The sequence below is a fragment of the Stegostoma tigrinum genome, chromosome 38, assembly GCF_030684315.1.
Source record: "Stegostoma tigrinum isolate sSteTig4 chromosome 38, sSteTig4.hap1, whole genome shotgun sequence".
Lineage (NCBI taxonomy): Eukaryota > Metazoa > Chordata > Chondrichthyes > Orectolobiformes > Stegostomatidae > Stegostoma > Stegostoma tigrinum.
In genome coordinates, this window is record NC_081391.1 from 895,530 (window position 1) to 920,331 (window position 24,802).

Consider the following 24,802-nt stretch of genomic DNA (forward strand, 5'->3'; position numbering starts at 1 on the left):
TGCTTTTACCACGTCCTTGGCAGTGAATGCCACGCATCTACCATGCTCTGTGTAAAAAAACTTTTCTTACACATCTCCTTTAAAGTTACCCTCCTCACCTTAAACCTATGCCCTCTAGTATTTGACATTTCCACCCTTAGAAAAAGACTCTACCTACCCTGTCCATGTCTCTCATAATTGTATACATTTCTAACCGATTGCCCCAATCCTCCAAGATTGTACTGAAAGCAATTCAAATTTGTCCAACCTCTCCTAATAATTAATACACTCCAATCCAGGTAACATCCTGGTGAGCCTCTTTTGCAGCCTCTCCAAAGCCTGCACATCCTTCCTCAAGGGTCGCAACCAGAACAGCATATGATACTCCAAATGTGGCTAAACTGAAGTTTTATACAGCTCCAACAAGACTTGCCAACTTTTGTACTCAGTGTTTCAATAGATGCTGAAGCAAGCCATAAACCTTGTTACCAACTTATTCATTTGTACTGCCGCTTTCAGGGAGCTGTGGACTTGCTCCTCAAGATCCCCTTGTATATAAATACTCTTAATGGTCCTGCCATTCACTGTATATTTTCCTCTTGCATTCAGGGTGGCACAGTGGCTCAGTGGTTAGCACTGCTGCCTCACAGCACCGGGGACCTGGGTTCAATTCCATCCTTGGGTGACTGTCTGTTTGGAGTTTGCACATTCTCCACGTGTCTGTGTGGGTTTCCTTCAGGTGTTCTGGTTTCCTCCCACAGTCTGAAGATGTGCAGGGTAGGTGCATTGGCCATGCTAAATTGCCCGTAGTGTTCAGGGGTTTTTGGGTCAGGTGGGCCAGACATGGGAAAATCAGGGGTAGAGAATGGGTCTGGGTGGGATGCTCTTCACAGAGGTGGTGTGGACTTGTTTGGCTGAATGGCCTGTTTCCACACTGTAGGGATTCTATGATTTGACCTCCCAAAATATGTGACCTCAGTGGTGGGCTCAGTGGGCATTGGCATGGGGGAACGAGCTGAGGGTACACATGCCTGGAGGCACCAAAAAATCCAGGCATTTTATAAATAAACTGAAGCAGTGGAGTGGGTGCTTGGAGAGAGACAGAGAAGGAAGTGTTGCTTTCTGATTGGGGCTGTCTTCCTCTAGGGAACAGGGGTAGAAAGAAAGAAAGAGGGACTTTTTCTGAAGGAAATAGAAGATATCATTCAGGCACCAGTGAGATGAGTTGACATGTTCTGAAGTACAGAGATTGTGGAGACAGTTGGATCTGAGCAGACCCGACCTGGCTGGGCTGCCTGCCTGAGAAGACGCATTTCCATCAGGTGCTGACCAGAGCTGTCAACCCTGGGGATAACTGCTAATTGATCAGGGGCCTTGCTGACAACCTATTCCTGGTGTTCGCTTCAGCCTATGACATGGTGATCTTTGGAACTGATTTTGAATGTGTTCAGGTCATCTCTGCTGCTAAACATGGAAATATTCAAGTGAGCTGTGAGGAGTGCCCCCTTCAGTAAGACAGAATTGCGGCTTCTTATGGCAACGCTGTTTGCATCTTTGAGCCAGTACAAAAAAAGCAAAAGACAAGGCAAAAAAAGGGCTCAGCATGGCCTCACATCACCAGGGACCAAGGTTCAGTTCTATCCTCTGATGACCGTGGCGAGTTTGCACGTTCTCCCCATGTCTGCACAGGTTTCTTCCTACAATCCAAAGTGTACAGATTGGGTGGATTGGCCATGGTAAATTGCTCATAGTGTCAAGGGATGTGTAGGTTAGGTGGATAAGTCAAGGGAATGTAGGGTTACAGGGATAGGGGTGAGTCTGGGTGGGATGCTCTTCAGAGAGACAATGTGGACCTTTTGGGCTGAATGGCCTGTTTCCACACTGGGGATTCTATGAAACCTCACATTGGTCCAGATTATTCTTCATCTGCCATTTCTCTGTGCAACTTTCCAACTGATCTTTATCCTATTGTTTCCTTTGACAACCTTTCTCACTAACCACAAGTCTACCAATTTTTGTGTCATCTGCAAATTTAGTAATCAGACTATGTACAACTTCATCCAAATCATTCATATATATATATATTACAAACAACTCAGATACCAGCACTGGTCTTTATGGAATACCACTGGTCATGGACCTCTAGTCAGAAAAACACTCCACCCGAACTAACCTCTGTCCTCAATGACTAAGGCAATTTTGTATGTAACTTACTAACTCACCATGAATCCCATGTGACTTAATCTTCTGTACCAGCTTATCATGAAGGCATTTGTCAAACACTTGAGTAAAGTCCATGTTAGACACATCTACTGCCCTATCCTCATTAATCATCTTGATCATTTCCTCAAAATACTCAATCAAATTTGTGAGACAGGCCTCCCTTGCACAAAGCTACGCTGACTAACTGGAATATGTCATTATTTTCCAAATGTGAGCAAATCCTATCTTTAAGAATCTTCTCCAATAATTTCCCTCCCATTGATGTAAAGCTCAACAGCCTATAATTCCTTGGATTATTCCTGTTGCTCTTCTTATACAAAGGAGCAGCGTTGGCTATTCGCTAGTATTATTGGACCTCACTCTTGGCTAAAGAGGATGCAATGATCTCTGTCAAGGTCCCAGTATCTGTTCTCTTGCCCTCTCAGTACTCCGGGAAAGAAGCCATCAAGACTTGGAGACTTATCAACCTTAATCCAGCAGAGGGTGACTGAGAGAGACAGGCATCACTTTGGTGCATACATTGGAGCCTGGAAGCAGTCACCCACACTGAGCAGTGGATTGTCTGGCAACAGCCTCTGTGATCAGCAGGAGGAAGAGCATCCAGCACTGGGTGACTGAGAGGAAGAGACATCACTTTGGGACATACGTTACAGCCTGGAAGCAGTCACCTGCACTGAGGAGTGGATCATCTGGCAACAGACCCTGTGATCAGCAAGAGGAACAGCGTTCAGTAGAGGGTGACCAAGAGGGAGAGGCATCACTCTAGTGCATACAGGGGGACAGCTAGGAGATTCTGTGCCTGCAAATGAGATACCTAGATGGTGTGTTGCTTCCTGGGTGCCAGGCTCTAGGGTATCTCAGAGCTGCAGCAGATGATTGTCAAGGGGGAGGATGAGCAGCCAGAAGTCATTGTGCAGATTGGAACAAATGACAAAGGTAGAAACAGGGATGAGTATTAGTACGGTAAGAACAGGTGGATATGCCAAACGAATGTGTGGCTAAAGAATTGGAAAGCAGGCAGCGATTCAGATTCCTGGATCATTGGGATCTTTTCTGGGGCAGAGGTGACCTGTTCAAGAGGGACGCATTGCACCTGAACTGGAGGGGAACCAATATCTTGGAGGGCAGATTTGCTGGCGTTTCAAGGAAGGCTTTAAACTAAATTGGCAGGGGTTGGGATCCTCAACTGCAGGGAGGCAAATGTGAGGCTGGAGGGAGATATAGTTGTCAGAAATAGCAAGTTCAAGAGGCAGGTCAGGCTGGAACACGGCAGGCAGTGAGGAATGCCTGTTGGATTAAATTGCATCTATTTCAATGCAAAATGGCTGACATGTAAGGCCAATTAACTCAGAGCATGGATAGGTACGTGACTCTGGGATATTACAGCCATTACAGAAACATGGCTAAAGAAGGGACAGGACTGGTAGCTTAATGTGCTGGGGTACAGGTGTTTTAAGTGAGACAGAGGTAGAGGAAAGAGGGGAGGGGGAATTGATTAAGAGGTGTATCACAGCAGTAGTCAAGGATGAAATAACTGAGGGATCATCCAGTGAGGCTTTGTGGTTGGAGCTAAGAAATAAGAAGGGGCTGGTGACATAAATGGCATTGTAGTATAGGCCCCCAAAAAGTCAATGGGAATTACAGGAACAAATATGCAGGGAGAATGAGGAGGCTTGCAGGTGAAAAAGGGTTGTCAGAGTGGGAAATTTTAATTTTCCTAACATAGATTGGGACTGCCATAAAGTTAAGGGCTTAGATTGGGTTGAATTTGTTAAATGTGTTCAAGAAAGTTACTTCAAGCAGTACATGGAGTACATAGGGAAAAGGGAAAACTTGGCCTACTCTTGGAAAATAGGGCAGACAGGTGACTGAGGTGACAGTGGGGGAGCACGTAGGGACGAGTGACCATTGTTCTATTAATTTTAAAGTAGTTATGGAGAAGGGAAAAAAAAGTCCACAAGTTCAAATTCTAAATTGGGGCAAGGTGCATTTTGATGGAATTAGACAGGTGCTATCAGGGGTTCACTGAAATAGTTTGTTTGCAGGCAAACAGACTTCTGGCAAGTGGGAGGTTTTTAAAAGTGTGATAGCTAGAAGTCAAGATCTATATGTTTCTGTGAGGGTGAAGGACAAGGTTGGCAGGAATAACAAACCTGGGATGACAACAGACATGGAGGCTTTGACCAGAAAAAAGGAGGCATGGCTCAGGAACAGGCAGCTGTGATCAATGGAATCCCTGGAGTTATGTAGGAGATACAGGAGTTAACTGAAGAAGGAAATCAAGAGTGAAACGGGGGCATGTGATAGTTTTGGCTGAGAAGGTTAAAGTGAATCCAAGGAGATTCTTTAAATATATTAAAGGAAAAAGAATAACTAGAGAGAGAATAGGACACCTCAGGGACCAAAGTACACATGCATCTTTGGAGCCACAGGAGATGGGCAAAGTCCTCAATGAATATTTCTCCTCTGTGTTTCCTGTGGGGAAAGACATGAAGACTTGGGAACTTGGGGAAGTTAGTGGCGATATCTTGGGAACAGTCCAAATCACAGAAGCAGAGGTGTTGGAAGTATTAGAACATATAATGGTGGATAAATCTCCTGGTCCTAATCAGATATATCCAAGAATCTAGCAAGAGGCTAGAGAAGAAATTGCAGGGACCCTGGCATATGTATCTGAATCATTGTTAGCCACAGGTTGGATCCTGGCATACTGGAGGGTAGTGGATGTTGTGCCCTTGATCAAGAAGAACTGCAAAGAAAAACATGGGAATTATAAACTTAAAATCTGTCGTAGATAAGTTACTTGAGAAAATTCTGAGATAAGATATACATACATTTAGAAGGACAGGGTTTGATTAGGAGTAGTCAAAATGGCTTCGTGTGTGGGAGATCATGCCTCACTAATTTGTTAGAATTCTTTGAAGTGACCAGGAAGGTTGATGACGGAAGGGCCATAGGACATAGACTATTTGGATTTCAGTAAGGGCATTGATAAGGTTCCACATAGTAGGCTTCTCAGGATGGTTACATTGCATGGAATCCAGGGAGAGCTAGCAAATTGGATACAAATTGGCTTGATGGTAGGAAGTAGAGAGTAATAGTGGTTGGATTCTTGTCGGACTGGAGGCCTGTGAGTAGTGGACAATGAACACTGAAGAAGGTTATCAGAAATGCAGCGGGATCTTAATCAGCTGGGGAAGTAGGCCAAGATATGCCAAATAGAGTTTAATATAGATAAATGTAAGGTGATGCATTTTGGAAAGTCAAATTAAGGTATGAGTTTCATGGTGAATGGTAGAGCCTTAAGGAGTGCAATGGAACAGAGACCTTGGAGTTCAGGTCCATGGTTCTCTGACAGTGGAGTCACTGGTAGACAGGGTCGTGAAGAAGGCTTTTGACATACTGGCCTTCATCAATCAGGGCACCGAATATAGAAGTTGGGGAGTTATGCCGCAGTTGTACAGGCCGTTGGTGAGGCTGCACTTGGAGTATTGTGTTCAATTTTGGTCATCTTGCTATAGGAAGGATGTTATTAAACGGGAAAGAGTGCAGAAGATATTTACAAGAATGTTGCTAAGACTCAAGGGACTGAGTCATAGAGAGAGGTTGGACAAGCTAGGACTTGTTTTCTTTTGAGCATAGGAAATTGAAGAGGGGATCTTAAAGAAGTGTCTTAGGTCATTCAAGGCAAAGATAGTGTAAATGCATTCAGTCTTTTTCCCAGGATTTGAAAATCGAAGACTATAGGGCATCAGTTTAATGTATGAGGGGAAAGAATACAGGGGAACCTGAGAGGAAACTTTTTTACACAGAAGATGGAACCCATATGGAATGAGTGGTTGAGGTGGGTACATTAACAACATTTAAAAGGTACTTGGATGAAAACATGGATAGGAAAGGTTTCAAAGAATATGGACCAAGTGCAGGGAAATGAGGTTAATATGGATGGACATTTTGATTGGCATGGGCCAGTTTGGGTCGAAGAGCCTGTCTCGGCACTGTAGGATTCTGACTCTCAGACTTAACGTTTAAAAGACACCCAAAACATCTTCTATCTTAATATCAATATGCCCCAGAATATCACCATACTCTTCCCTCATCTTACAATTATCCATGTCTATCTCCTTTGTGAATACCAATATGAAATACCCATTAAGAATCTCATGAAATAACTCCACACAGTTCCAGCATTTCATCACAAGTCACCCTTTATTTACACATGGAAAATCCTTGACACTGGTCCAGCCACCTCAGAGCCAGCTCTCAGTGTCAGCATGTCTGACACTCCTGTTTTTAATCTGTCAGCCAGGGATGCCTGGATGGACCAGATTAACAGAATATGAGTTTCCTGATGGGGACTATTAGGACCAGCTAGCTGACCTTGTTACAAAAATTATCTCACCCACTTGCTCTGGTTCAAGCATAAACTCCCTTCTTTGCCCTGGAGTCATTCTACTCTTTACCTAGCTACCCACTTGTTTCTCATATATGTATAAAATGCCTTGGTATTGTCCTTAACCCTAGTTTCCAAGGCCACTTCCTGGCTCCATTTAGCCCTCCTTATTCCTTTTTAAAGTTATTTTCTTCTTTCTTTATAATCTTCCTGTAATTTGTCTGATTGCATTTTCCTTACATGTGCTTTTTGACTAAATTTTTAACATTTCTTGTCATCCAGGGTTCTCAAACCTGCCATCCTTATCTTTCATCCTCACAGGAATAATCTCATCATGAACTCTGGTCAGCTGGCTTTTAAAAGACTCTCACATGTCAGATGTGGATTTACCCTCAAACAGCTGCCCTCCTCAATCTATTTCTCCAATTCCTACCTAATACTATTGAAATTAGCCTTCTCCAAATTGAGCATTATCCATAACGATCTTAAAATATATAGGCCCTAGGTTCACCTGCCTTGCCTGTTATACTTCCTTGCATTTAAATAAATTCAGACAGTCAGTAGTACCATGTTCATTAACCTGATCCTGCCTTTACTTCATATTAGATTTACATGACTTAAACTATGCATTCTCCTCAATCACTCCACATAATGATCTACTGCTCTACCCCACTGGTTCCTACCCCACTGTCACACTAGTTTAAAACCTCCCTAGTGCCACTAGCAGACCCCCCTTCAAGGATATTGATGCATTCCAGTTGAAATACAACCTGTCTTGCTTATACAGATTCCCCTGAAAAAATCCCAATGATCCAGATATCTGACATCACACCAGTTCTGTTGCCACAGATTCAACTTTATTATCTTCCTATCTCTTGCCTCCTAGCAGGTGGCACAGGGAGAAATCCTAAGATTACAACTCTCGAGGTCTTACTTTTCAACTAAAAGCCAAAAGAACTCTGGATGCTGTAAATCAGGAACAAAAACAAAATTGCTGGCAAAGCTCAGCAGGTCTGGTAGCATCTGTAAGGGAGATAACAGAGTTAACGTTTCGGGTCCGATGACCCTTCCTCAGAACTGATAGTGGCTGGGAAGACGTCAGTTAATATGCAGAAAACTGGGAGGTGGGTGGGGTAGGGAGTAAACAATAGGATAGAGCCCAAAGAGAGAGAAAGACAATTGGACAGACAAAGAAGTTGCTAACGATCAGGCTGGGAAGGTGAATAGTTGTTAATGAGGTCTGTCAGTGCAGCCCCCCACCCCACACACCAGGCCTTGTTACCACATAGCCTGCCACTGCTCATCCCCTGTTGTTAGTCACTAACAGTCCCCATTAACAACTATTCACCCTCCCAGCCTGATAGTTAGCAACTCCTTTTCTGTCCAACTGTCTTTCTCTCTCTTTGGGCTCTATCTTATTGTTTACTTGCAACCCCACCCACCTCCCTACTTTCTACATATAAAATGACGTGTTCCCAGCCACCATCAGTTCTAAGGAAGGGTCACTGGTCCCAAAACATTAACTCTGTTTTCTTCTTCACGGATGCTGCCAGACCTGCTGAACTTTTCCAGCAACTTTGTTTTTGTTCCTACTTTTCAACTGTTTACGAAACTCCCTAAATCCCCTTTGCATATGTTTACTAATAACTGATAAAGCAGTGGGCGCGATGCAAGTAACTGAAATTTTCTTTCTAACACAAGGCTGATTTCAGAGGTTCACTCATATCTGACTATGGAGGCCAAATGACTTGCATTCTGAAGAACCACTGCCACAAGAGCCAAACACATCCTTCATCAGGCCGTGACATGTGCTAGCAAGGCAAAGAACAGGGAGAGAGAGCATTTGAACATGTGGCCACAGGGATGGTGCAGAAGGAAGGGATTCAGATACCTGGATAATCAGGGCTCATTCTGGCTTAGGTGGGACCTCGACAAATGGGAAGGTCTACACCTGAACCAGAGGGGTACCAATATCCTGGGGGGGAGTTTGCTAATGCTCTTTGTGAGGGTTTAAACTAATTCAGCAGGGGGATGGGAACCTAAATTGGAGCTCCAGTGTACAGGAGGTTGAGAGTAGTGAGGTTATGAATAAGGTTTCAAGGTTGCAGGAGTGTACCGGCAGGCAGGAAGGTAATTTGAAGTGTGTCTACGTTAATGCCAGGCGCATCCGGAATAAGGTGGGTGAACTTGCAGCATGGGTTGGTACCTGGGACTTCAATGTTGTGGCCATTTCGGAGACATGGATAGAGCAGGAACAGGAATGGTTGTTCCAGGTTCCGGGGTTTAGATGTTTCAGTAAGATCAGGGAAGTTGGTAAAAGAGGGGGAGGTGTGGCATTGTTAGTCAAGGACAGTATTACGGTGGCAGAAAGGATGTTTGATGAGGACTTATCTACTGAGGTAGTTATGGGCTGCGGTTAGAAACAGGAAAGGAGAGATCACCCTGTTGGGAGTTGTCTATAGGTCTCCAAAAAGTTCCAGAGATATAGAGGAAAGGATTGCAAAGATGATTCTGGATAGGAGCGAAAGTAACAGGTTAGTTGTTATGGGGGACTTTAACTTTCCAAGTATTGACTGGAAACGCGATAGTTTGAGTAATTTAGATGGGTCAGTTTTTGTCCAATGTGTGCAGGAGGGTTTCCTGACACAGTACGTAGATAGGCCAACAAGAGGCGAGACCACATTGGATTTGGTACTGTGTAACGAACCAGGCCAGGTGTTAGATTTGGAGGTAGGCGAGCACTTTGGTGATACTGACCTCAATTCGGTTACGTTTATTTTAGCGATAGAAAGGGATAGGTATATACCGCAGGGCAAGAGTTATAGCTGGGGGAAAGGCAATTATGAGGTGAATAGGCAAGAGTTAGGATTCATAGGATGGGGAAGGAAACTGCAAGGGCTGTGCACAATTGAAATGTGGAGTTTGTTCAAGGAACAGCTACTGTGTGTCCTTGATAAGTATGTACCTGTCAGGCAGGGAGGAAGTGGTCGAGCGAGGGAACCATGGTTTACTAAAGATGTTGAATCTATTGTCAAGAGGAAGAAAGAGGCTTATGTAAAGATGAGGCGGGAAGGCTCAGTTAGGGTGCTTGAGAGTTACAAGTCAGCCAGGAAGGACCTAAAGAGAGACCTAAGAAGAGCCAGCAGGGAACATGAGAAGTCTTTGGCAGGTAGGATCATGGAAAACCCTAAAGCTTTCTTTAGGTATGTCAGGAATAAAAGAATGACTGGAGTAAAATTCGAGCCAGTCAAGGATAGTAGTGGGAAGTTGTGCGTGGAGTCTGAAGAGATAAGAGAGGCGCTAAATGAATATTTTTTGTCGGTATTCACACAGGAAAAAGACAATGTTGTCAAGGACAATACTGAGATACAGGCTATTAGACTAGACGGAATTGAAGTTCATAAGGAGGATGTGTTAGCAATGCTGGAAAATGTGAAAATAGATAAGTCCCCTGGGCCGGATGGGATCTATCCTAGGATTCTCTGGGAAGCTAGGGAGGAGATTGAAGAGCCTTTGGCTTTGATCTTTATGTCGTCATTATCAACAGAAATAGTGCCAGAAGACTTGAGGATAGCAAATGTTGTCCCCTTGTTCAAGAAGGGGAGTTGAGACAAACCTGGTAATTATAGACCAGTGAGCCTTACTTCGGTTGTGGGTAAAGTGTTGGAAAGGATTATAAGAGATAGGATTTATGATCATCTAGAAAGGAATAATTTAATTAGGGATAGACAACACAGTTTTGTGAAGGATAGGTCGTGCCTCACAACCTTATTGAGTTCTTTGAGAAGATGACCAAACAGGTGGATAAGGGTAAAGCGGTTGATGTGGTGTATATGGATTTCAGTAAAGTGTTTGATAAGGTTTCTCACGATAGGCTTTTGTAGAAAATATGGAGGCATGGGATTGAGGGTGATTTAGCAGTTTGGATCAGAAATTGGATAGCTGTAAGAAGACAGAGGGTGGTGGTTGATGGGAAATGTTCATCCTGGAATTCAGTTACTAGTAGCATACTGCAAGGATCTGTTTTGAGGCCACTGCTGTTTGTCATTTTTATAAATGACCTGGATAAGGGCGTAGAAGGATGAGTTAGTAAATTTACAGATGACACTAAAGTCAGTGGAGTTGTGGATAGTGCAGAAGGATGTTGCAGCTTACAGAGGGATATAGATAAGCTGCAGAGCTAGGCTGAGAAGTGTAAAATGGAGTTTAATGCTGAAAATTCACTTTGGAAGGAGTGACAGGAATACATAGTACTGGGCTAATGGTAAGATTCTTGGTAGTGTGGATGAGCAGAGAGATCTCGGTGTCCATGTGCATAGATCCCTGAAAGTTGCCAGCCAGGTTGATAGGGTTGTTAAGAAGGTGTACAGTGTGTTAGGTTTTATTGGTAGGGTCATAGAGTAGAGTCACAGAGTAAAGAGCATGGAAACAGGTCCTTTGGCCCAAACTGGTCCATGCTGACCATGGTGCCCACTCAGGTAGTTCCAATTGCCTGCATTTGGTTTGTATCCCTCTAACCCCTTCTCATCATTGTTCCTACCACAAATGTTTTTAAAATGTTGCTATTATGCCTGCCTCAACCACTTTCTCTGGCAGGGATTGAGCTTCAGAGCCATGACGTCATGTTGCAGCTGTACAAAACTCTCGTGCGGCCACACTTGGAGTATTGCGTACAGTTCTGGTCGCCGCATTGTAGGAAGGATGTGGAAGCATTGGAAAGAGGAGATATACCAGGATGTTGCCTGGTATGGAAGGAAGGTCTTATGAGGAAAGGCTGAGGGACTTGAGGCTGTTGTCGTTAGAGAGAAGATTAAGAGGTGACTTAATAGATATACAAGATGATCAGAGGATTAGATAGGGTGGACACTGAGAGACTTTTTCCTCAGATGGTGATGGCTAGCACGAGGGGACATAGCTTTAAATTGAGGGGTGATAGTTATAGGACAGATGTCAGGGGTAGGTTCTTTACTCAGAGAGTAGTAAGGGTGTGGAATGCCCTGTCTGCAACAGTAGTAGACTCGCCAACTTTAAGGGCATTTAAATAGTCATTGGATAAACATATGGATGATAATGGAATAGTGTAGGTTAGATGGGCTTCAGATTGGTTGAACATCTTGGCGGAACATCGAGGGCCGAAGGGCCTGCACTGCGCTGCAATGCTCTATGTTCTATATGTTCAAATGCACAGGTCTCAAACAACTCGTAACAGGTAGCACAATGAATCATAGCATATTGTAAACAGGAAGTGGAAGCAGAGGCAGCAGAGTGCATTTCATGCTAAAGGGCAGGTCCAGCCACTTTTATCTGAACACAAATGCTCAGCCTCAGAGTCCTATACAGGGTAGAAGCAATTGGAGTTAATAGGCTGCTCCCCAATAAACAAATGCCGTCCTTTCCCAATAAATAGCAAGATAACAGGCACACTTCCCAGAAAGCAATCAAATAATAGGTTCATCACTATTGACAAGCAAAGAATGGACCCACCATCTCATCCACAAAGGTCCCTCTCCAGTAGCATTTCTCAAATATAAAACAGGAATATGAACATTCTTGAAAGAATTCAGTTTAGGGCAATTGCCAGTTCAGATCCTATAAGCTAATAAGCTATAATTTAATTTAAATATTACTTATACCAAGAGTTTAAAAATGCCGCATTCTTCATGAAATTTAGCTGCTACATAATCCAGTAGTTCCATCTGGTGTTCACCTGTCAATGACACAAAATGTTACAGTAGGATGACTAATTTTGAAATTCAAAACCAAAGCAGCCTGTATTTCATTTGCAAGACTCACTTAGGTTATTTCACTTCACACATGTTCTTTGCATTAAAGCTTGGAAGTTGGCACCAGTTATATTAACAATTAAACTTACAGTCTTATTCATGATATGCAATTGTTCCTGAACAAGGAATATCAAGATGGTTCAGGTATGTGATGGGCCTCCAATGAACTGATGCCTTTCGGTCCACAACTCGACATTGGCCCCATGCACTGGACTTTCTCCCAAGATGTGATGTCCCACAATCTGAGCCGATTCAGGGAAATTCACGCTCACCCTTCAAAATATCACAGAGGATTTTCCTGTATTGGCTGCTGTTGCACACTCTCCGCATCCTCACCTTTGTTCGGACATGCCTTAGGCTAACATGGTCTTCGGTGGTGGAGATCCCTGGTGAAAGGCTCTCTACAAAGGATTCCTTCTTTTTTCCCTCTGGAACACTGGCAAGATGCTACATGCAGCAGTCCTACATGACAATAGGCTTAGCAAGCACACTGGGTGTCAGGGCATTTTTTTTGTGGACCGGGGGCAACAGTTTTCCACATTTACATTGAATTTTTCTGTTTATAGCCTCACTTTAGATTTTTGAAGGGGCTGTTCCTACATTGCTAGGTGCACTTCAAACGCACTTCAAATGTGAGGGGCAGGCAGGTTGGAGGGCTTCATCACTGAACTGCTCCTGGGCTTGGCCAAAGTGGGCATTAACAGGTTCAGGCAGTGGTCATGCAGGCCTGAATGCCTGTCCCACTTCTGCAGTTACGCTTGTAATTGGGTGTTCATTGACAGGGATATTAGTATGATACAGGTCTTTAGACACCAGTGGGCACCACAGGAGTTGGGGCACATCATCACCACAGATAAATATTATGTTCATCTTTAATATGTTTCCATTAACTATTTGATTATAAAAACCGAAAGAAATGTGGATGCTGTAAATCAGAAACAAAAACAAAGTTACTGGCTCAAAGTTACAAAAGCTCAGCAGGTCTGACAGCATCTGTGAAGGAAAAGATAGAGTCAATATTTTGGGTCCGGTGACCCTCCCCAAGTTCTGAGGAAAGGCCACCGGACCTGAAACGTTAACTCTGTTATTTTCCTTCACAAATGCTGCCAGACCTGCACAGCTTTTCCAGCAACTTTGTTTTTGTAACTATTTGATTCTGTTTTTGTTCCGGTGTTTAACCTGACTTTAGGTTTGTCTTAAGAGTAGAAACATATACTGGAATATAATTGTCAATAATTGATAGATAACAGTATTTTATCAGTGCCAGTCTCTACAAAAAAATCAACTTTTGTCACAGTTTTAGCATCAACCAATAGAAGGTCAGGAGTGAAGACTGTCGGAACAATGGTGCTTCTCCACTTGAGATATTCTTTTTGTAAAGCTCAGGAAATGGTTTTTGGAAGTAACTAGCTGACATTTTCCCTTTTCATTTTCTAAGTATGAGGATAAGTGTATTAGGTGGCAGCTAACATGTCACTCCCACAATTGAAATAACTCAGCCGATTGCCCATCGAGCAGCTCAAGGTTAACTTGCAGGTAGAGTCCGTAATTAAGAAAGTGAATGTAATGTTGTCGTTTATCTCAAGAGGATTGGAATATAAAAGCAGTGATGTGCTTCTGAGGCTTTATATAGCTCTAGTTAGGCCCCATTTAGAATATTGTGTTCAATTTTGGGCCCCACACCTCAGGAAGGACATACTAGCCCTGGAGCGTGTCCAGCGGAGATTCACACGGAATTGGGCACTTTTTAGCAACCAGAAGCGGATAACTCAAAAGCTAATTAAAAAGGGCAAAATTATTGAAGTAAATAGGTAAGGAGTCTAAAAAACAAACAGCAAGAGCCTTGACAGGCATATAAAAAGAAAGCAAATAACTAAAACAAGTGTGAGACCTTTGGAGAATACAACTGAGGAATTAATAACTGGGACATGAGTAATGGCAGATAAATGGTGGAGAAAATTATAAAGAGGGCCGTGAAGATGCTGATTGGCAGTCATGGTGAAGATTTGCAACGGCAAAGTCACCACTACCAGAAGGAGGACTTCAGCAAGATACTCTCCAAGTTAAAGTGAATACAAGTGTTGAGTGGAGGGCACTGGTTTGCAGTCAGAGTGAAGGTTTGTATCAGTGCAATCACCACTACCAAATTCCAAGCATTACTTTAGCGTTTCCCTCCCTTCTCCTCCAATCAAAAAAAAATCAGAGGACCACAATCAGCCTTGTCCTGACGCAGATGACTACAAGGGAGAGAGCTGATTGGTGAGTAGGAGGTAAGGCAGGTAAGTCTTTACAACTTCTATTGCTTAATAGTACTTTTTTTTGGCTTCCAGTCTGTAAGGGTGGTACACAGACCAGGAAAGGAGGACCACACATAACTGGAATTGATCTAATCTCATATAAATTACTCTCCAATGTTTAATTTAAAGAGGTAAACCACGAGTGGAGAGCCCAATGTCTTGGTTTGCTCCATGTGGCAGACTGGGGACAGTTCTGGTCTCCCAGGTCAGCATGTTCGCAGACCCTCAGTTCCAGGAAGCTGAAGTTTCAGAGCTGGAGTGGCAGCTGGGAGACTGTGACCCATCTGCGAGGGAGAGCATCATGGATAGCACATATAGAGAGGTGGTCACACTGCAGGCTCAGACTCTGCAGACAGGAAGAGAAAGGTTGACCACAAGACACAGCAAGAGAGATAGGAAGGTTGTGCAAGAATCTCCTGTGGCCATTCCCCTGCAAAACATACTGTTCCCCTGGTATACTGTTTTGGATACTGTTGAGGTGAATGATCTGTCAGGGAAAAAGAGAAGCAGCCAAACCCTTTGCACCACGGTTAGTCCTACTGCAGAGGGGAGAGGTAAAAAGTGTGCCAGGTCAATAATTATGGGGGACTCAATCATAAGGGGCATAGACAGGATATCTGTGGCTGCAAATGAGACTCCAGGATGTTGCCTTCCAGGTATTAGGGTCAAGGATGTCTCGGAGCGGGTGCAGGTCATTCTAGAGGGGGAGAGTAAACAGCCAGTGGTCGTGGTACACAGTAAAGAGAGTATAAGGGATGAGTTCCTAAAAGCAGTATACAGGGAGCTAGGAAGAAAGTTAAGAAATCGGCCCGAAAAAGGCAGTGATCTCAGGGTTACTACCAGTGCCTCGTGCTAGTCAGAGTAGGAATGACAGGATATATCACATGCATATGTGGCTGAAAAGATTGTCACGGGGAGGATTTCAGATTCCTGGGGTATTGGGACCGGTTCTCAGGGACGGATGACACCTGGACCAGACTGGGACTGATGTCCCAAATGAGTGATTGCTGGAGTCGTTGGGGAGGGTTCAAACTAATATGCCGGGGTTGTGGGAGCCTATGTAAGGAGTCAGAGAAGGGGGGAAAAGGGACAAAAACAAAAGGCAGAAAAGGGAATAAAAAAAGTGATGGGCAGAGATGGGAATGGCATTAAACAGGAAATTAGAGATGCATGTAATAGGGAATATTGGTAATCATGTGTGATTTTAATCTGAACATAGATTGGACAAATCAAATTAGCCACAATATTGTAGAGGAGGAATTCCTGGAGTGAATTTTAGAAAGGTTAGCAAGTAAGACTATGTAAGTTCAGGTTGAAGTCATGGCAGGCGAGGGCAGTCGCATGATTTGTGTAACCAATCATATATGAGAAGTCATGAATCCTACTGGAGTCCTAGATGGCCACATGCACAGAAAGTGATCCCAACTGCAGAAACTTATGATCTGTGTTTTGCAGGCTGAGTTATGTGGATAGCACGTTTAGAGTGGTGGTCGTACTGCAGTTGAAGGGACTGCAGGTAAGAAAGGAATAGGTGAATAACAGTCAGTCAATGAGAATCAGGCAGGTAGTGCAGGAGTCCCTTGTGATCCCGCGCACAAATTAGCATTCCATTTTGGAAGCTGATGAAGACACTGATACCTCAACTGAGTCTAGACAGAGCTGAGCTTCTGGTACCACAAATGGTCTGACTACACAGGAAGGGAGGAAGGAGAAAGCAGGAACAACAGTGATAGAGGATTCACTAGTTTGGGGAACAAACAGGCATTTCTACAGTCGCAAATGTGATTCCAGGATAGTGTATTGCCTTCCTGGTGCCAGAATGAGGGATGTCACTGAGCGGCTGCCGTGCATCCTAACGCGCTGGTGATAAGATAGACGCCCTGGCACACATTGGTACCAATGATATACATAGAATGAGGGTTAAAATCTTGCATCAAGATTTCAGGGAGCTAGGCAGTAGATTAAAAGGCAGGATCTCAAACGCAGTAATCTTTGCCTTACCAGTGCCACATGCTAGCAAGTACAGAATTAAGACATTAGGACAGATGAATGCATGGCTCAACAGTTGATGTAAGATGGAGGATTTTAGATTCTTGGATCACTGGGACCATTTCTGGGGAAGGTAGGGCTTCTACAAGCTGGACAGTCTACACCAGAAAAGAACTGGACTAACATCCTTATGGGTGCATATGCTAGTCCTGTTGAGAGGAACCTAGTTTAGCAGGGTCAAGGGATATGATGTTTGTACAATTTTAGTAAAGGAACCAAGGCAGAGGGAGTTTAGCCATGTTGCATTTCAGAGGAATAAGTTGAGGATGAATAGTCTCTAATGTTCACGGTTTTCAGTCTGACAGATGTGTTAAATGCATGGGCCAACACATAGATTTGCGACACAAAAACCGAAATTTCTGGAAAAGCTCAACAGGTCTAGCAGCATATGTGGACAGAAATTAGACTTAACATTTCGGGTCAAGTAGCTTACAGGGGACTGTGTACTTGAATCCCAAGATCCTTCTGTGCATCAATGCCGTTCAGGGTACCATCATTAGCAGTATACTTTTCTACAGTATTTAACCTCCCAAAGTGCAGCACCTCACACTTTTTCCAGATTAAACACCATTTGCCATTTCTCTGATCATATCAGCAAATGATCTATATCCTGCTGTGTCCTTTGACAACCTTCCAGACTATCCACAACTCTTCCGATCTTTGTATCATTTGCAAACTTACTACCTCATCCATCTACACTTCCATCTAAGTCATTTAAATATATCACAAACAGCTGAGGTTAGGGGTGCGCCACTAGTCTCACTAGTTACGGACCTCCAGCCTGAAAACTACCCATCACCACTACCCTCTGTCTTCTATGGGCAAGCCAATTCTGAATCACACGGTCAAGTCATCGGAAATCACATGCATCTTGATCTTCTGAATGAGCCTACCATGAGGAACTTTGTCGAAAGACTTAACAAAATCCATGTCAACAACTTCCATTGCTCTATCCTCATCAAACACTTTTGTCTTCTCCTCGAAAAATTCAATCAAGTTAGTAAGGCATGTGTGTAAATCCTATCCCTAAGAGTTCTTTCCAATAGCTTCCCAACCACCAATGTGCGACTCACAGATCTATAGTTTCCTCGATTATCCCTGTTTCCCTTCTTGAACAGAGGAACGAAATTAGCTACTCACCAGTCCAGTAGAACCTCTCCAGTATTCGACTTAATTCCTTTATGCATTTATGGCTTGAGAGCATTGCTAGCCAGGCAGCATTTATTGCCCACCCCTAATTGCCCAGAGGGCAGTTATGAGTCAATCACTTTGTTGTGGGTCTGGAGTCACATGTAGCCAGACCAGGTAAGGATAGCAGTTTACTTCCCTAAAGGACATCAGTGAACCAGATGGTTTTTGCCTGACAACTAGCAATGGATTCATGGTCATCATTAGACTCTTAATTCCAGATACTTATTCAATTTAAATTCCACCATCTGCCACAACAGGATTCGAACCCAGGTCCCCAGAACATTACCTCTAGGTTAAAAGTCCAACGACAATACGACTAGGCCATTGCCTTCCCATTTCTCCCAATTCTGGGGAACAAAGCTGGAAAGCTGTTTGAGGTGACAGTGGGGTGCATTTTGCGTTAGCAATTGCAACATAATAAGTTTCAAATTTGTTATGGAAAGGGTAAATGATGACCTACAAAAAAGGATTTTATTAAAATAAAGCAATATCTGACCAAAGTAGACTGGGAACAGTTTATTGAGGGTAAATCCACAGCAGAACAGAGAGAGGCATTCAAAGAAGAATTGTGTAAAGTATAGGCCCAATATATTCCTTTCAGGGTGAAATGAAGGAGTAATCCTGGATGTCTGGAAATGTTCAAAACTGAATAAAAAGGAAAAGAGAGATGTACAACAAATACAGGCAGAATATCAATGGGGGTCCTTGTGGAATATAGAATATGCAGGGGAGAACTTAAGGCAATTGGGAATTGCCCGGGTGGTGTGGGGGTTGCTCAGGGGCATAAGAAAAAACTGGTTCAGAAAATTAGGGACAATCACAAGGTATTTGACAAATATATCAAGGGAAAGAGAATAACCAGGGAAAAAGTAGGACCCATTAGAGGTCAAGGAAAGGCAGGACATTGGTAGAGCGTTAAACACGTATTTCATATCTGTCTTCACTTGGGAGAAGGAGGATACTGTTGCAGAATTCAGGATGGTGGACTGCAAGGTTCTTCAGCAGGTTTTTATAGACGGACTTACAGGTGGGAAAATCCCCAGATTCTCCAGATGAGTTGTCTCCAAAGTTGCTGAAAGGAATGAAGTAAGAAAAAACAGGTTCCCTAACCCAAATTATTAATTCCTCTCTGGTCACAGGGTAGGTGCCAGAAGACATAAGGGCAGCTAATTTTGTACCACTTTCAAGAAGGGTGATAGAGATAAACCAGGGAACTATGGACCAGTGAGTCTCGTATCAGTGGTAGAGAAGTTATTATAGAAAATTCTGAAGGAGTGAATTAGTCTCCATTTAGAGAGGTAAAGTTTGATCAGATGATTGGCACAGGGATGTCACGCCTAACAAATCATGTTGAATTTTTTGAGAAAGTGACCAGCTGTGACAATGAGGATAGTGCAGTTGAGATAGTTATATATGAACTTCAGCAAGGCCTTTGAGAATGTTCCGCATGGGAGGCTGATAAAGGTAAAAGCACATGGGATCAAGGGTAATTCGGCAAGTTGGATCCAAAACTGATTTATTGGTAGGAGACAGAGATTAGTGATCAAAGGCTGTTTGTGTGACTGGAGGCTGGAGTCTAGTGGTGTACCACAGGGATCCCTTACTGATTATGATTATATATAAACCATGTAAATGAGAATGCTGGAGAGTTGTGGAGAGGATGGGATGGGGGCTGGGAGGGAGCCGGGCAGAAATGATGAATAAGTTCACACATGACACGAAAATTGGCTGGGTGATTGACAATAAGGTAGAATGCCTTAGGTTACAGAACGATATAAAAGAATTGGTCAGATGAGCAGTTCAGTGGCAAATAGAATTTAACTATGGTATGTGTGAGATAATGCACCTCAGTAACAAGATAAAGGAGAACTCAAAAGTAGGATATATGGAAGCTCGCAGGACAAAAAGGATCTTGGGATGCTTGTCCACTAATCTCTGAAAGCAGTGCAGCACGTGGAGAGGGTAGTTAAGAAGATCTACAGGACAAGTCAAGGCATAACTACAAGAACAGGCAGGTTATGTTGGAACTGTATAAGAATTTGGCTCGACTACACTTTGAGAACTTTGTGGCGTTCTGGTTAATGTGCTGTTGTAAATATTTGAATGCACTGGAGGAAGTGCAGAGAAGGTTCACCAGAATGTTGCCTGGGATAGAGTGCTTTGATTATGAATAGAAATCAGATAAGCTTGTGTTATTTTCTTTGAAGCAGATAAGGTTGGGAGGGGATGAGATAGAGGTTTATGAGATTATGAGGGGCATGGCAGAGCAGATAGACAGCAAATTTTTCCTTAGTTAAAGGGTCAGAAACAAGGAGGCATACTTAAGGTGAAAGGCAGGAGGTTTAGAGGGGAGTTGAGAAAAAAATATTTTTACATGGGTGGATCGTAGAGGCAAGTAACCTCACAATCTTTCAAAATTATTGAAAATGCAGTAATAGTCAAAGCTATGGGCCAAGTGCTGGAAGATGGGATGATTCCTGAAGAAGGGTCTAGGCCTGAAGCGTCAGCCTTCCTGCTCCTCTGATGGTGCTTGGCCTGCTGTGTTCATCCAGCTCTACACCTTGTTATCTGAGTAAGTATTGATTTGGCAGTACACACTTGATTGACTGGAGGGCAACTTCTATACTGTAAGGTTCTATTATAGCTAATAATATGCTACAAAGATCAGTCCTGCAGCCTCAATTATTTGCTATCTATATTATTTACTTGGAGGGGCATAAGGAATCTGCAAGTGTATGTGAGTAAATGGGTAAAGAATTGGCAGGTTGAGTTTAAAGTAGTAAAATATGAGGTCAGGAGTAGGTCATTCAGAATGTAGACCATGTCCAGCCATTCAATATGTTCATGGCTATTAGAATAATTCAATGTTGTGTATCCACCCCCATCCCATATTCCTGCACACCACTGATAATCAGAATTCTATCAGTCTCTACCTTAAATATACTTAAAAGCTGAGCTTTACCGACCTCTGTGATAGAGAATTCCAAAGGATGGCAACCCTCTGAGTAAAAAAAACTTCTTTTCATCTTCAACCTAAGTAGCATCCTGCTTATTTTTAAACTGCCTTCACGTTCGACTCCATAATCAGGGAACATCTTATCTGCATCTACCCCACCTACCAATTTTAATACTTTGTAAGTTTAAATGAGGTTAACTTTGAATCTCTAGAGAATACAGGCCCAGTTTGCCCAATCTTTCTTCACAGGAAGGTACTGTTATCCCAGGAACATGTCTTGAGTACCTTCATTGCATTCCCTCTTAGCAATAATTCTTTTATAAGATAAGGAGACCAAAACTACACACGGTACTCCAAATGAGATTTACCCAAGATCCTACAGGCAAGACACAAGGTCACTTAGGCAATAGGAAACAGGAACGGGGTAGGCTGATTAGCCCCTCAAAGCTGCTCCCTGTGTGGGTTTCCTCTGGGTGCTCCAGCTTCCTCTCACAGTCCTAAGATGTGCAAGCTAGGTGGATTGGCCATGCCAAATTGCTCATAGTCTTCAGGGATGTGTATATTAGGTGGGTTATAGGGGGATGGGTCTAGGTGGGATGATCTGAGAGTCCGTGTGGGCTTGTTGGGTCAAAGGGCCTGTTTCCACACTGGAAGGTTTCTATGAAATCTATTACACTGCTGAGGGTATATTACAGGCTTCCCAACAGCCAGCAGAAGATAGAATATTTTCAGAATTCCAGAATCCCTGCAGTGTGGAAACAGGCCATTCGGCCCAACAAGTCCACACCGCCCATCCGAACAGCATCCCACCCTGACTCATTCCCCTACGCCTTCATTTCCCCATGTCTAAGCACCTAGCCTAAATATCCCTGGACACTATCAGCAATTTAGGGTGGCCAATCCACCTACCCTGCACATCTTTGGATTGTGGGAGGAAACCAGAGCACCCACAGGAAACCCACCCAGAAACAGAAAGAATGTGCAAACTCCACACAGACAGTTGCCTGAGGCTGGAATTGAACTTGGGGCCCTGGTGCTGTGAGGCAGCAGTGCTAACCACTGAGCCACCATGCCACTCCCAACAATTAGAGATCCCACTGAGATTTGGGAAGGATGTAAAGACAGCAGAGTTGTTGTGGTGGGTGATTTTAACTTACTTAAACTGACTGGGACTCACTTCATGTTAGGGGCTTGGATGGGGCAGAATTTGTAAAGGCCACTCAGGAGGATGTCTTGACACAGCCCTACCAGGGAAGTGGTTAAACTGGACCTGGTTTGAGGAAATGAACCAGCCAGGTGAGTGAAGTTTCAGTGGGGGAGCATTTCAGGAATATTGACCATAATATCGTTAAGTTTTAAGATACTCATGGATACGGATGACAGCAGTCTTCAGGTGAATGAGTTACAGTGGGGTAAGGCGAACTATAACATATTAGGCAGGAACTGGAGAAAGTTGAGTTGGAGGTAGCTGTTTGAGGCTAAATCCACTTCAGACATGTAGGACTTTTTCAAACAGCAGGTAAGAATTCAGGGGTGGCACATTCCTGTGACAATGAAGGATAGGAATGGCAAGTTACATGAACCTTGGATGACCAGAAACATTATGACCTTGTTCAAAAAGAGAAAGGAAGCATAAGTAAGGATAGGAGGATTGGAATTGATGAAGCCCTTGAAGTATATAGGTAGGAAAGAACTTAAACAATGAGTTCAAAGGGTTAAAAGGGGTCATGAAATGTCGTTAAGAAACAGAATTAAGGAGAATCCCATACATATATAAAAAGCAAGAGGGTAGCCAGGGAAAGGGTTTGCCCACTCAGGGACAAAGGAGGGAATCTGTGCGAAGTCAGAAGAATTAGGAGAGGTCCTAAACGAATACTTTATGCTGGTATTCACCAAAGAGGAAGAATTGGTGGAGGGAAGAGAGTGTCGAATTTCTAAGCCAAGTTGCTATTAGAAAGGAAGAGGTGTTGAACATCTGAAAAAGTATTAGGGTAGATAAATCCCCGGTCCTGATGGGATCTGTCCCAGAATATTGTGGGTGACGAAAACAAATTGCTGGAGAATTGACTGAAATCTTTCCATCCTATTTGACCATAGCTGAGGTCTCAGAGGACTGGAGAATAGCCAATATTGTCCCTTTGTTTAAGAAGGGTACCCGGGATAATCCTAGAAATGACAAGCCTGTGAGCCTCCCATCAGTGGTCAGGAAATTATTGGAAAAGATTCTCAGGGACAAGATCTATACACATTTAGAAGCAAATGGATTTATTAGCGATAGACAGCACAGTTTTGTGCGGGGGAGGTCATGCCTCACTAACGATCAAGTCTTTTGGGGAGGTGACAAAGATGATCGAGGGAAAGGCGGTTGATGTTGTTTACATGGACTTCAGCAAAGACTTTGACAAGGTCCCTCATGGCAGCCTAGTACAAAAGGTGAAGTCACATGGTATCAGAGGTGACCTGGCAAGATGGATACGGAACTGGCTTACTGAAGCACCACTGAAAGAGTCCGTTCTGGTTTTGAACTTCCTGTATGCCCTTCTGATGACCGCTGAAAATATCAGACTGTGGATACTGAAAGATTCGGTCCTCGCAAAACCAGAACAGCCAATAGGGATGAGGGAAACAAAAGGAACATCACAATTAGAATTAAAAACTTTCTGGACCCAGCAAGACCAGATCATTATAGAGGATGGAATATCATTATGGAAAGCAAGAGTGATTGTCCCAAGCAAAGACCACCGCTAGATTCTGGCTGAACTCCACCTGGTCATTCAGGAGCATCAAAAATAAAGTTGTCTGCTAGAAACTATGTCAGGTGGCTCGGATTGGATGATGATACAGCAACATTATTGTAACAGTGCCCAAAGTGACAAGGTCAAAAATTACCACTGACAGCTCCCCAACATTCATTGTAGTGCCTGGGTAAACTCTGGACTCAGTTACATGTCGACATTGCCACCCCTTTCATGGGCTCGATGTTCTAAGTCATTGTGGATGCCCACTCAAAGTAGTTGCATGCACACAAGCCGCACCCCCAGCTACCTACTAACCTCATCCCACCTCCTTGACCTGTCCGTCTTCCCTGGACTGACCTATCCCCTCCCTACCTCCCCACCTACACCCTCTCCACCTATCTTCTTTACTCTCCATCTTCGGTCCGCCTCCCCCTCTCTCCCTATTTATTCCAGTTCCCTCCCCCCATCCCCCTCTCTGATGAAGGGTCTAGGCCCGAAACGTCAGCTTTTGTGCTCCTGAGATGCTGCTTGGCCTGCTGTGTTCATCCAGCCTCACATTTTATTATCTTGCATGCACATAGAGTTCATTTATCAAACAATGACAAAAACGCTGTGAACATCATTTTCAATACACAGGCCCCTAGAAGTGTTGGTCACAGCAATAGGCCATTATTCACCAGCAAGGAATTCAAATATTTCCTAAAGTCGAATGGCATTCGGCATACAAGGACAGCCCTATACGTCCGATGATCTGGCAGAAATAGCAGTCCAAACTCTGAAGGCAGGGTTAAAGAAACAGCTTAATGCTTCACTTGATACCAAACTGTCCTGGTTCCTATTTGATAATTGGACCATGCTACGTGCAACAACAGGGATAGCTCTAGCTAATAGGGAGTTGCTCATAGGGAGAAGACTCTGTACAAGGTTAAATCTGATCTTCCTGGACCTGAAACAGTATCAGGAAAGCCAATGCTGGACACAAGACTCCTCTAAGCAAGACAGGCATGTACTTTAGGGGATGAAGTTTGGTCCAAAACTACGGAAAAGAATCTGCCTGGGTATGAAGCATTGTCAATGTGAGATCAGGTCCCATGACCTACAAAGTTCAGATAGGTGTGTTGGTCCTGACCACGGATGTGGAACATATGAAAGCTGAAAACTCACAAACAAGGCATGACCAAAAATGTATCTGG

General features: G+C 43.6%; 1 protein-coding gene across 1 annotated transcript in view; it reads right to left on the reverse strand.

Annotated features, from left to right (window-relative positions):
* dmc1 (DNA meiotic recombinase 1) overlaps positions 1-24,802 on the reverse strand; it is a 151,112-nt gene that overhangs the window by 50,763 nt on the left and 75,547 nt on the right. The window contains exon 10 of the mRNA XM_048521125.1: positions 12,229-12,302. Within this exon, the coding sequence (XP_048377082.1) occupies positions 12,229-12,302 (74 nt within the window). The remainder of the gene's footprint in view (positions 1-12,228; positions 12,303-24,802) is intronic.